This window comes from Ricinus communis, chromosome 10 (genome assembly GCF_019578655.1).
Source record: "Ricinus communis isolate WT05 ecotype wild-type chromosome 10, ASM1957865v1, whole genome shotgun sequence".
In the NCBI taxonomy this organism is placed as follows: domain Eukaryota; kingdom Viridiplantae; phylum Streptophyta; class Magnoliopsida; order Malpighiales; family Euphorbiaceae; genus Ricinus; species Ricinus communis.
The window spans coordinates 6,657,253-6,669,836 of NC_063265.1; the positions used below are offsets into that span (position 1 = coordinate 6,657,253).

General features: G+C 35.5%; 2 protein-coding genes across 4 annotated transcripts; both read right to left on the reverse strand.

Moving 5' to 3' along the window:
* Positions 1–110: 110 nt before the first annotated feature.
* Positions 111–1,168, reverse strand: LOC8263117 (BES1/BZR1 homolog protein 3). The gene is made up of 2 exons (XM_048370162.1): positions 478–1,168; positions 111–295 (listed from the first exon to the last, which is right to left on the reverse strand). The coding sequence occupies exons 1-2, from the start codon at positions 792–794 to the stop codon at positions 172–174; spliced, it is 441 nt and encodes a 146-aa protein (XP_048226119.1). The 5' UTR covers positions 795–1,168; the 3' UTR covers positions 111–171.
* A 1,906-nt stretch (positions 1,169–3,074) lies between these two features.
* Positions 3,075–12,177, reverse strand: LOC8263118 (protein BREAST CANCER SUSCEPTIBILITY 2 homolog B). Of its 3 annotated transcripts, none has more exons than XM_048369920.1 (22): positions 11,061–12,176; positions 10,838–10,984; positions 10,320–10,328; positions 9,096–10,145; positions 8,884–9,008; positions 8,636–8,790; positions 8,138–8,260; positions 7,868–8,059; positions 7,610–7,691; positions 7,461–7,511; positions 7,297–7,372; positions 7,096–7,207; positions 6,945–7,016; positions 5,998–6,196; positions 5,741–5,917; positions 5,400–5,542; positions 5,269–5,331; positions 4,953–5,163; positions 4,281–4,448; positions 4,106–4,185; positions 3,686–3,855; positions 3,075–3,612 (listed from the first exon to the last, which is right to left on the reverse strand). In XM_048369920.1, exons 1-20 carry the CDS (start codon positions 11,215–11,217, stop codon positions 4,129–4,131), a joined length of 3,369 nt encoding a protein of 1,122 aa, XP_048225877.1. In that variant the 5' UTR covers positions 11,218–12,176; the 3' UTR covers positions 3,075–3,612; positions 3,686–3,855; positions 4,106–4,128. The 3 variants fall into 3 exon arrangements, with proteins under 3 accessions (XP_048225877.1, XP_048225875.1, XP_025014463.2); XM_048369918.1 differs by having other exon boundaries at positions 7,455–7,511; XM_025158695.2 differs by lacking the exons at positions 3,075–3,612; positions 3,686–3,855; positions 4,106–4,185 and having other exon boundaries at positions 4,295–4,448; positions 4,994–5,163; positions 7,455–7,511; positions 11,061–12,177.
* Between the last annotated feature and the right edge of the window lie 407 nt (positions 12,178–12,584).

Below are 12,584 nucleotides of genomic sequence, written 5' to 3' on the forward strand. Positions count from 1 at the left end.
CAAAGAGTTTAGTTGAGAACTGTCATAGGAAACTATGTTGTATATACATGTGAACACTATTATGTTTCTTTCCAGTCAGGAAGACTAATACTATGTTGATGTTTGTATGAAAGCACCCAGCTCAGAGACAAATCCACCTGATTCTCCTTACCATCCTCTCATTTCTTTTTCTCAAGATAAACTTGAAAGTGACAGTGAAAGTGAGAGTTTGAGATCATGGCCTCCAATCCCATGGCAGTGTTCAAGTGATGAACTTGATGGATGTGCTCCATTCTCTGGACCCACATGACTTTTCCTTTCAAAACAATCACCATCTTCTGGCTGACCCACATTAACCAAGCTTCGCATTCTTGAAATAACCTCCTGCTGCATTTAAACAAAGAAAATGGAAAAAGGAAAAAGAAAATTTGAGTTGATCCTCAAGAAAAAAGCCCATCCTTTATATAGCAAACAATTAATGGGAGGGATGATATGTACGCAAACTTAACCTTCCTATAAATGGTCCCATCTTCTTCAACATGCCAACCAGCTTCATCACAAAGAGCCTTGAGAACGTCATTGCTATCGGCATGTTTGGGAAGCTTGAAGTTGCCATGCTGTCTAAGCCCTGCAAAGATCTTCCTAGCCACTGCTCGCCGTCTGCGTTCTCTTTGCTTGTTGTTTTGGCGCTCTCTATCAGTAGGATACCTACATTTTGTTACAATGCCACCATCTTTGGTAGCTCTATGAACTATCCAAGGTCCTCTACTACTCTTGATGCATCCCTTCATCGCCTTCTTCCTTTCATCTCCCATTTTTCCTTTCTATATTTTTGTTTTTCTTTATCTTGCTTTTTTCTTTACTTCTATCTTCTTAATGAATGAGGTTTACTTACTAGAAGAAGGGAACAAAACTTACATGGCATTCTTGAGATGTTATAACGTGCTTGACATGAGGTTGCTATGGCGTGTGGCCTAAGGCCATAATTTAAGAAAAAGGGTGTCACTGGTTCTCTTGTACATTTGAATTTTCTTGTATGGAACTAAGGATATTTTTGCCATATCTTCATCTTTGTGACTGCAGTAGTCAGTCTGGTCTTAAAGCCGTACACCTAGGAAGCATATTGATACCTGATAGATTCCATGCAAAAGTTGTACTTCTTTCAGTTCTTTGTACAGAGAAACTTCGTGCTGTGTTCTTTGAAAGAAACAAGCTAAGAGGCAAGACTAAAAAGAAAGAATTCATTACCTTCTGGGCCATGCCAAAATTGCATATTCAAAACAAAGATAAGAAGAAATGAAAAGTATAGTGTTAAGTGTTGGCATTATTGAACTGGTTCCTCATGCTACTTTCAGTTTGACCCGAAAAGATCGTCCCCTATTCCCCTCGAGATTACCCCAATGGTTAAAGTTCTATAAAAGGGAAAAATAAATGGACGTTTTGATCCAATCCTTTGGAAGGCAGAGATAAAACTTTATAGCAAGAGTGCCATCTTTCTCTCTAACATTTCCAAGCAAGTAATATTGTGTTGGATTAAAGTACTGCAGGGCCAAACATGCAGAACCTGCAGCCGCTAAAAAGGAGAACACTTTATGCCCATTATAGGGGTAATTGCGGACACTGAACAGTAGCTTTACTTTATCACCACGAATCCTAAATATCACTCGAGAGTTCCTTAGTAGATAAAACGTCTCCTTATTCTCTTTTTATTTTCAAGATATTTTTGTTTATAATTTACGAGAGTATTATCTACACTGGGCACATCACCACTCGCAAATGGTGACTCCTGGTACCTGCTATACATGTAATGATGAGACCAATTTATGAATAGTATCTATGATTTTGGATCTAAATTATTCTAATTTTAAATGTAATTATATAAGTTATTGAGTAAATTTATATACTTGGATTTCCTTGTGTTATTTCATATGGATTTAGAATGATTTGAAAGATTGTGGGTTCGATTAGAAGCAAAGCTAAAAAAATCAAAGATCAAATAGCAATTTATTATAAAAAAATAAAATAAAATAGATGAGTTACGGCTGTGACATATGTCATGCCCGTGACACTTGGTCTTTTTAATTTTTCTGTCACGACCATGATGCGGAGACTTCAAATTATTCTGAACTTTATATTTTTATTTCTTAGTTTGTACATCTTCTATATGAAGGAGATAATTTTAAAGTTTCAGAAAGAACCTTTAACACTGGAAAAATGCCATAAACTCCGGACAACAAAATATCTTTTGAAAAAAGATTGGCAAGTAAGGATTTGAAGATTCTCTTTGGAGATCAAGATTTGAAAACATCCTTCAAGACTTTCACAGTTTTTCTTTCTTTTTGTTCTTGTTTTCTATTTTCATTATGTTGTTAAATTTTTCTGGTTGTTTAACCTCAATACGAGAGGCTTGTTTCTTTTTTATTTAGAGATTTGGTAAAAGTTTTTTGATTTTTTGAATTAATTATGTTGTGATTTAATTTGAATTCGCTATTGTTTTGATTTATTATTCTTAAATTGATTATGTTGCGACTATAAAATCATGATGTTTACAATAATCTAAGCTATTAAATGATGGAATAAGAGTGGAAGCTTAATACTAGTTCATGAGAATATTAAACATGAACTATTAAAATCTAGAGAGTAGGTTTAATTCTTGAAAAGTTTATTAATTTACCATAAATTTAATGAGTTAAGATTAATAGATACCAAAGTAGGTGAAAAATTAATCTAGATACAATGGATATAGCTCGAGAAATTGATAAAGTTAATTAAATTGAATAAGTAAAAAGTTAATTTGATGAAAGTTTGTCCCTAAATAATTTTATATATTAATTATATCTTTTATTAAACTATTTTATTAATTTATTTACTTAATTAATTTTAAAATTAAAAATAAATCAATCTCTAGTTTAGATAGTATAAAATTATAATAAATCTTAAATATAACAATTTTTTGTGAGAAAGTAATTCCAACTCATAATCCTATATTACTTACTAACCTTATAAATACAGGAAAACCTACAAAACTAGGCAAAAGTGTAGATGTAGTACATACATCGATTGACATCTATTTTTCAATTTCTGAAGGTATTAACTTGAGAACTAAAACTGCAATACCCATCTGATTCTTCATAATTCAAATCAAACACTTCTATCCTTGCGTTAATTTCTCTTCTTTTTTTTTAGTATTCGAAGTTCAACAACCCATAAACTTCAAAACCCATGCGGACTATAATTTCCGTTTCCGGAATATTATAACACAAATTTCTGTAACTGTGCCAAGTTTAATATTTACATAATAATGGCGCAGCTGTGATGTTCTTAATCAATTACCCAATATCACCAACTCCTACCTTGATGCTATCCTCACAAATAGTGCAAACCAGAAATGACACGAGTACTTCATTGTCCAAAATATTTTAAAAGCACCATATCATATTGCAGCAGGAAGATGGTTTGAGTTGTTGAACTTGACTAGTAACTCGGACATGTACCATGGACAACTGCCTCTAAAGTTGCTTGGCTCCAAACTGACGAAGGTGCATCCAGGACCACCTTGCATGATCCAATTGCATTATCTACATACATCTTCCTCGAAACTTCAGCTGCCAATACCAGTGGTAAAGCAAAGACCTAAAAGAATGTCATAATTACAGGAATTATAAGAAAAACAATCTGACAACACAGCTGCGAACAATTTCCTTACCAATAAATATGTTGAACATTTATCAATCATTTGCATGGATGTGTTTGTGGTAGCTGCTACTAGCGTCATTCCACTCCATCACACTCCTTTTGCAAATGAATCAATGTTTATGATCAAGGATAACCACAAATGTACATTTGGGATGACTGCCTCATGACCTTAGGAAATACCTACGGATTTCAGTTAAAGAAACCACGAGTAAGTACTTGGAAAAAGTGAGAAGATAAGTGAGCACAAGCATATAACTTTCAAGAATCATCTGTTTGTTATTCCAATATCATGCACATTTTTACATACTTGTAACAGGTAGATTTTAAGATCCTGAAGTAGTGATACAAGCATACAGTAGACAGAATAATACTTTATCATCAATGGCAAGTTAAAACAGGATCCGATCAATGTATAAACAGCTCAACTTACCAGTCAAATAGGCTCTTAGGCTTCTAGCGTTTACAATCGCCAATGATAAATAGAACTTTTTCCTTCAGTTTATCAATAACCTGTGGAAAGTGAAACCAGAAACATAAATAATAGGTAACAAGCATCATTACTACAGACTAAAATTATTCAACTCCAAATTCAAAACATTATGCACCAGGCTAGAGGTCTTTGCCCAGCTTTGAGTAGTGGCAGCAGCACTTCTAATGTGAGAACAATTTGAAGAATCAAAATTCAATGAGTAAGTTGAATTTTCTGTTGCTTCTGCAGTCCAGACATGATTCATCTGGTCCTCTGCCTTCTTGATGAGATTAAAGAAGCCAACCTGCAAAGATCATACACAGAGACTCAGTAAAGAAACAAATTAAAAAGGAAAATGAAGGTTAGAGAAAAGAAGTTGCTTCATTTTGACAGAAATGGCAGTGATTGACATTGAGGGATTTGTAGTCATTCAGACATGCAACATAGTTGTAACCAATTATGACAGCAGTAGCCTGCTTAAGAGCACATTGAGTCAAAGAAAAAGAAAAAATCAACTTTGAGAACTAGTATCCTAGACAGCAAAAATGACTTCCATACGTTTCTAAAATAATCCATGGTTTATTCAGTAAATAATTGAATCTCCTCAAATTTAATTGAGTCCTTTGCCATAAGAAAACTATTTTTCTTGCATCCTCAAAGTGATCAAAGTAGAATGACTGAAAGGTGATCCATCCTCTTAGGCATTATTGTTAGGCAAATTTTCACAGCAAATCAATCCATATTATTGCCACTGTTATAAATTAGACCGTTTTAGGGTTTGACTACAAAAGGAAATAAATACACTCACAGTGGTTCCTGCAAGGTTAGAGTTGATTGGTGCAAACGAACCATCATTTATACATGGTGTGCAGAAGCTGATGGCAAGTAAGGAATTTGATATTTCTTCTGACTTTAAGGTCGAAATAGAGTTATCAATGACAAAAACCCATTGTTTCTTCCACTGAGCAGTTGTATAAACCTCTCCCACATACACAACATAAGCAGCAGTATCAAATTCACTGCATATCCAAAAGAACAAATATAAGAGGAAGAGCAAATTTACAAGCTTTAATAGAAAGAAAATCCAGATGCATGAGTACAAAGGGTTGCTTCATGTGATTTACCTGGAAAGGGGAACTTCACCCAAATTTGACAACGATACTGATTCTCGAGGACTGAAAAAGGGCCTACAAAAGGACAATAGTTAGCTAGACAATACCTGCTACAATAATTGATGAAGCACATGGAAACTTACTGAAAGTGTTGGATTGCTAGGGAAGATAAGGACAGCCATTTGGTTGCAGATCCTCTTGCTTGTAAGTAAAGCGTATTTGAGTCAGAGTTCACTGGAAGAAGTCCTGCTACAGCATATGCCTGTCCCTCGACCAGCTCAGTTTTCTGTTATAATAGGAAGTAAATTTAGTAATGCTGATGGCGTGGAACTTGAAATAAAATTTCACAGTATTCAATGAGTTTGCATAGAAATGAAAGATGATTAGAGACCACTAAAATGGGCATAACAGTGTTTACCAACAGTCGCAGAATATGCACACAAAATATGAAGAAATAAAAAGAAATAAGGGCAGAACTATATACTTGCTTCTCTGTTGGGTTCCAAATTGTTATTAAGCCTTCTTTGAGGATGCCCTTTCCCTGATTATTAGTTAAGCCGACCACTCTAACCCTCATAAATGGGGTCACTTCTCTTTCCCTCAAGCCAGCCTCTTGCAAAGCTCCCTTGATTGTTTTCTCCATGTCCATTTGCTTAGTTGCCTAAAGTCAGATCTGCTATGGTTAATATAATTTCTTTCTGCATAGAAACTGATGCCTGTTGAAAAGCATCTGAAACCCACCTCTAGTTTTGCTTGGTAAGAGGCAAATGAAGTTAGTTGCTCCGGACTCATCTCTGCCATTATAACTTCTGGTTCTGATGCCGTCTCAAGAATCTTCAAAATTTTAGCACCTTCTTCACTATCACTATCATTATAGATATGGGATCCTTTCATCTCTCTTTGGAATTCAGACACAATGCCTTCTACAACAGCAGAGTGCCTGCAGCCCCAAAAAAGAGTAACTGTAAGATTTTGTTTTGAGAATGGCAAACAGAAGGATATACATATAAGTGCACCAAAGGATACATCACTAGTGCTTTAGTCCTCGTAAAGAAGCCTGCTTTGCTATGTTATAGTGCCATTAAGTATGAAGCACGCCATGGCACTAGTAGCAACTTGGTGAAAAGATGAACTCAACTCAATTTTCACTTTCTTAGTTCCCTTAAATAAATGAATTTTCTGTACACTACCAGTAGCCAATAATTCAAAAATGCTTTAAAATTTTAATCATCCATGAAATTCACAAGCTAATGGATGCTCATAAGTCATTTCAGCCATTCATTCTACTTCCTTACGAGTCTTTGACAGCATTCTCATCCCAGGCACCCAACTGTGGATATATGCCATTAAACAGTTTTGATTTATGAACTTGGTATGGCATAATGAACAAAATCAAAACAAACATCACAAGTGAAATCCTGGTTATACCATAATCTGCAGTCTCCATTTATAGACTATAAAAATGAGGCAGACAATGCCATAACAGGAGTATAGAATATAAAATAAAATAAGTATTAGAACCATGACAATAAAAGAAAAAAAAACACACACACAGACGAGACTGGATAATTGAAGTGAACGCAATGTTTTCCCCTTGAGGAAAAAGGATCTTAGCAATTTAGAGAAAGGAAAGAAAAAGGAAAAAAAGAAGAAGAAAATTACAGTTGGCTAGGCCAACAAAAAATCACCTCTGGCTGTACAACTGCATTGCTTTAGCCTCCATTCTCTCTGATCTCACAATAGATCCACCATCACATAACCTACAAAGAAAAAGAAAAATTACCAAGCTGGTCATATCATAATATGATTGAATAGGAAAACATTTTAGTTTCAGATTACTTCTCCTTGTAGAGGACAGGATAGAGTCTTGTGACTCCAACCAATGTCTGAGGGACAGGACCCCCATTACTTTTGATGCACCTAAATGCCAAAGGAGGACTAACACCATTACCTGTGGAAATTAATTTGAAAACCACAGATAATGAAACAATAGAAAAAAAAAATATGAATATTGCTCAATACTAATCAAGAGATGCTTACAAAATCCTAGTCGGTCAGCCCAATGAGCTCTATATGTTCCATTTATATGCAACAACAAGCTAACTGTCCTTGATGCCTGAAATTTAAGCCAAAATTCAGTCACAAAAGCAAGTAAAGATCCCAATGATTTAAATTTCGTCTGGACACCTAAGGCTTACAAGAACCTCAAGAGGCGAAACAGGACCAACCCAGCCACATAATCTTGCTCCCCATATCTTCAGAGTGCAAAAAGTAAAATCATAAGCAATAGACATTTTGTCCAAAATGTTCAATCATATAGCAGAAAAAAAAAGCACAGAACCAAGTATCTCACTCGAAGTTTCTGACCCACAAACAATTTTCCAGAAGCAAGTTGCTTTGACAACGGTACATCCAAAATAGCATCTACTGAATACCTGTGAGCCAAAGATGCATTCAGAGTTACAAGCATGGTTTTAAATATCAGTGATACAGTCTGATACTGTTATGCTGATTCCAATATGGCGATACCAAAAACAGTTTAACGACACTATTATTCTATTAAGATATTCTAGTTGAATGTAGATAAACATTAACTTTAGCATTTTCTTACCACCCATCAGTTAGTTCAACTTTTTCAGCATTGCTATAATCACTCCCATCTAATGCTGGAGTCTCAATCTTTGGTTGACAGCTGATACGGATAGCTGAAATGCATAGAATTAACATTGAAGAGGGCGGTGCATCACCTTCCAAAATTCTCTTAATCGCAGAACGGTGGCCATGATTTACTTCTCTTTCATATCTATCGAATAAATCACATGCTACATCATTTTCTTATAAACTCATAAGAAACTCACATGTTATTAATATTCAGATATACCTATACTTCAGTTCCTCAAGCACATTGGAGACTGTCAAAAATCTTGTTGCAGATTTCAATGGATAGAATCTCCCGTAACATGCTAGTTTCCAAACTATCCATTTGTAATGATTTGTTACCCACCTTGACACACAAATACGTAGAATGAGTTATTAAGATGTCATACAACATAGGGACAACTATATTATATATAAAGCCTTTAATTGAATGGTTATTCACGCACCCATAAACCATGACATATAATTAAAATTCAGAGTTCAGACAGTGAATGAATCTTTTCAACCTTAGCACTAATAAGAGAGCCAACATCCATAGCAATCACAAATAGTAGTCCCAATTACAGATACGTGCAAGCTAAAGTACCAGTGTTATTTCAATATGCACACATAAATTTCAAAAACAAAAACTGGCACATAGATTAATTTAAATAAATCAGGAGTTACAACTCAAAATACTCCAAGGAAAAGTAAATGGAAAAAAACGTGATGGAAACATTACTCTTTAGAAGCAAATTGTACCGAAGCTCCTGACTGAACCAACATATCGTGAAAAGCTTCAGATCCAAGGCCGCTAAGGCCAGATTCATCCCAAAATGTGTACTTCTCTGCAGTATCTGGTTTAATACATATTACTTGGTCCGCGAAGTGCTCTAGCTACACATATAGGTTATTCAGCGTTTAAAACAATACCAACCTGATAGAACAACGCCAACCTAAATGCAAAAAACATAGTTCAAGTATGCATACCATGCTTTTGTCAAATGAAGGCACTCTGAAATAGTCCTTAATATACATTCTTGAACCTTGATAAGGATATCTAGTGGAAATGCTATGTCTAAAGCCGGAATTTTCAGATGATGAAGCAGATAAACCTTGGAATTAGAAGCATAAATTGGTTTTAGCCAAAAACATAAAAGGGTGAAAACAGGAATTCAGTTCAACAGCCTTCATGAAATTACCACTAGGAGCATATGCATAATTCCTGTTCAAAGGGGTGGTAAATTTGCAGCTGCGGGGCCTCTTGAATGGAGAAGTAGAACTTCTCCTTCCAACTCTCTTTTTTTCGCTATTATCATGTCTGTGATTTGTGTAACAAGAGCCGATTGTGTTTGAAATGTCAACCAACGGCCCACTAGATGATCTTGCAAGTAGATTAATCCTTGAACCAATACCATGCGCCAAGGAATTATCCTCAACTGCATCTGGTTCGCAAGGGCCATTGCATAAAGGCTTCTGCATGGAAGATAGAGTACCATTCAACCCAAGAAACCTTTTGTCATCAACTGCATCAAATTTCTTGATCAAACTAACTCCTGAAATAGCATTTTCTGAATTGAAGGAAGACTGAACTTGGTGTGAAGATGATTTAAGAGGGGATATGAAAACTTTTGAGATGTACTTGCTCTTTGCAATTCCTGGATAAGTAAAAGTAGAGCGAAAATCTGTTTCCTTGGTGGATGAAGTATCATTAAGTCTATTCTCATTGAAAACTGAAAGGGCTGGATCAACCACATCCTCCTCATTTAAGAAATTACCCAAGTCTGGGTCACCAAGAAGGCTTTTTGCACGTTTCAATGCATCACTGGAAACTGATAAGGATCTGCCACCTGCGGTGTGGAATTTGATTGAAGGTGGTTTGGTTATGGAATTATGGACTTCAGATTGCAACAAGTTTGGATTGACCACATTTGATAGCTCGTGTCCATTTAAACTAGTCTTAGAAATTAAAGATGACCTAGGAACCGTCACATCATGCATTGCACTATTTTCCATACCCTTATTCATGGTTGAATGTGATAAATTTGGCCACACATTTTGTTCAGGGGCATTGGTTGATTTCCTAGGGTGTTGAAAACCTTCAGAACAGGAGATACCATTACTATTTTCCAAACCCAACAATGTCTTGGCTCTGACCAGGCCTGCAGAAGATACATTAACTGACTTCCCAGACCCAGTACAAAAGAGGGAGTGGGTGAATCCATGTGCATTTTCTCTAGCATGTGTTTCACCTGTCAAGCACATTGAAGCTATGTAAACCAATCCAGCATTAATTCGATCTCTTGTATAAACAACATATTACTCATGACAGAGAAACTAGAGAAGACATGAAGGGAGAGGGAAAAAGAATTACTATCAGTATCTAAAGCTACCATTATTTAAATTCTAAAAGGAAAAGAATCGACCTATATTTCCTGCAAAACGTGTCCACCTCAATTAATTTTTGTCTTCACATCCTCAATAACAAGGAAACATACACGGCAAAGTTGTTAGCTCTGGAAATAGCATGTGAATGATAATGGATATATTATACTTAAAAATTTTACATTCCAATTCCTTCCACATAATTAGTACAATTGTAGTAAATCTTTATACTGTACTTCAAAGTAAGTCATTTCCTCCTAAAATCAAGTTCCTCAAATTTTAGAGAAACAGAAAAAGAAAAAGATTATAATTCTTATCAGGGAAATTGCACACGCAGCCATAATATTAAGTCTAAACATTCTGCTTTAGCCGGCTAGGCCTTGTTGAAATTCAAGCCAAGCATTCATCACATTTAGCTAATATCTCAACGATTAGAACACAAATTTTTTGACAAGTTAAACACTGTGATGCTAATGTTACAAATAAGCCAATAAATAATTATAAGCACCAAATTCCTGGGTTAGCAAAATAAAATAAATAAATATAGCACGCAGCGCACCTGAGCTAAGTCCATCATCATCATCTCCAAGAACAGACAACGCTTTCGAAATTGAAGATTGTTTTAGCACAACCGATTTCCCTAATCCTGTACGGAACATCATCGGATTTCCATCTTCGACGCCATTCTCTAGAAGCTTCGTACATCCTATCAAAATAATAGTACCTAAATATTAATATAGATTTATATTTAGCATAAGAATTTTTAAGAAACAGAAAGAGACCTTGAAGTAAGAGATCAGCCATAGAAGGGAGAGGTGGAGTACGGCAGCTATGAGGTTGAATCGCAGCATCGTTTGGTCGGTCGCTATGGAGGATTTGGCTTGACGACTCCCACCGGAAACTTTTTCCGGCGTCGGAGAATATCTGCCACGTCGACATTTCCCGATGAGGAAGCAAATTTAAGGGTTTTATGTGAACAAATGCACCGGCTGCGTTTTTCTTTTTGTTTTTCAATTACTATTTGTCTAGTTCCAGAGAGCGGGAAAGTTAGAATTGGCGGTCGTGAAAATGAAGCTTGGGGAACGTGCTTTGGGTGGGAGACATTGGGCTTGAGCTCGTGCTTGTTTTTTTGGGCTCGTGCTTATTCTTCAGCCCAAAAAGATAAGAATTGATTGATGAATTCCAACTCAATGCTGTGGTATTTAGCAAGTAGCAAGCGGGCAGGGATGGGAAATACATTTCCTGCCTTAGGCAATCCTAGAAAATCATAAGGTAGGTGAGAATTTTTCTTTTCATTTTTTTATACCATAATTTGTTTTGGAGATACTATTTCATTTATTTCTTTTCTTTTTACAGGGCACAAAAATAACAATGTGAATCAAAATATAGAATTATCTTCAACTCATTTAAAAATCGTTAAAAATATACATAAACCATTCCCAAAAGAGTTGTGCCTTATAATATTAATACTAGCTAGTGTATATTTATATTTGAATAAGTAGCATATAATAATATATATATTGATATGATAAAAATCGAAGAAAGTACTTCATTGAAAAAATAAAACGGGTGATGGGGATCCCTATGAGAGAACGAAAGGTTGGGAACAAAAAAGGCTAAAAAAAACAAAGAAGTGAATATTTATTTATCCAGGCTTGTGTTTTGACGAGAGAGAATGGGTGGAAAAAGATTAGTAAAAGATAAAAAAAAAAAAAAATGAACTAATAAGGTAAAAGAAAAGGTCAAAAATGTAACTCTCAGTCAAAACACATTTAAAATTTTGTTTTCCATATATTTCCACCCAAATTTGAGGTTGAGGTTTCCACAGGACCCAAGTGAAATATAACTATTTTATTTATAAACCATCCCCCCCAAACAAGGAGTCACCATCAATTTCATCCCCGGGGATTTTTTCCTTGCTCCCAAACAAGGTGTGCATGGATAAAACAAAAGAAACAATTAAAATATGAATATAAAAGGCAAGACTCCTTAAATTTAGAAATGTCAGCTAAAAATGGTAGCTTAGGTAGGCAGGCAGCTAAGCTTAGGTGTAATTAATAAGGTTAGTAAGAATGATGAGAGAAAGTCAGTGGGCATCAATCCAGGAAGAAGGACTCGAAAAGAGTGACGCCCGCAGTAAGAAGGCAGTACTCGCTACTCGATTGCCTTTGGGGGTTCTCACTTCAATTAAAGACAATAAATCTGTAGTAATATGTATTATAAGGGATTACGTAACTTGAAGGTTAAGCATGCATATGCCCGCACTTCAGACATACTTCGCACGAATCAAGTCTTATCTCGCCTCT

Excerpts from the sequence above, each read along its gene's own strand:
- LOC8263118 (XM_048369918.1), bottom strand. The coding sequence starts at position 11,217 with ATGTCGACGTGGCAGATATTCTCCGACGCCGGAAAAAGTTTCCGGTGG. Across the intron at positions 5,918-5,997 it reads CTTACCAAGCAAAACTAGAG|GCAACTAAGCAAATGGACAT; the intron begins GTGGGTTTCAGA and ends ATCTGACTTTAG. Across the intron at positions 5,543-5,740 it reads GGAACCCAACAGAGAAGCAA|AAAACTGAGCTGGTCGAGGG; the intron begins GTATATAGTTCT and ends CTATTATAACAG.
- LOC8263117 (XM_048370162.1), bottom strand. The coding sequence starts at position 794 with ATGGGAGATGAAAGGAAGAAGGCGATGAAGGGATGCATCAAGAGTAGT. Across the intron at positions 296-477 it reads TATAGGAAGGTTAAGTTTGC|GAAAAGTCATGTGGGTCCAG; the intron begins GTACATATCATC and ends TTGTTTTGAAAG.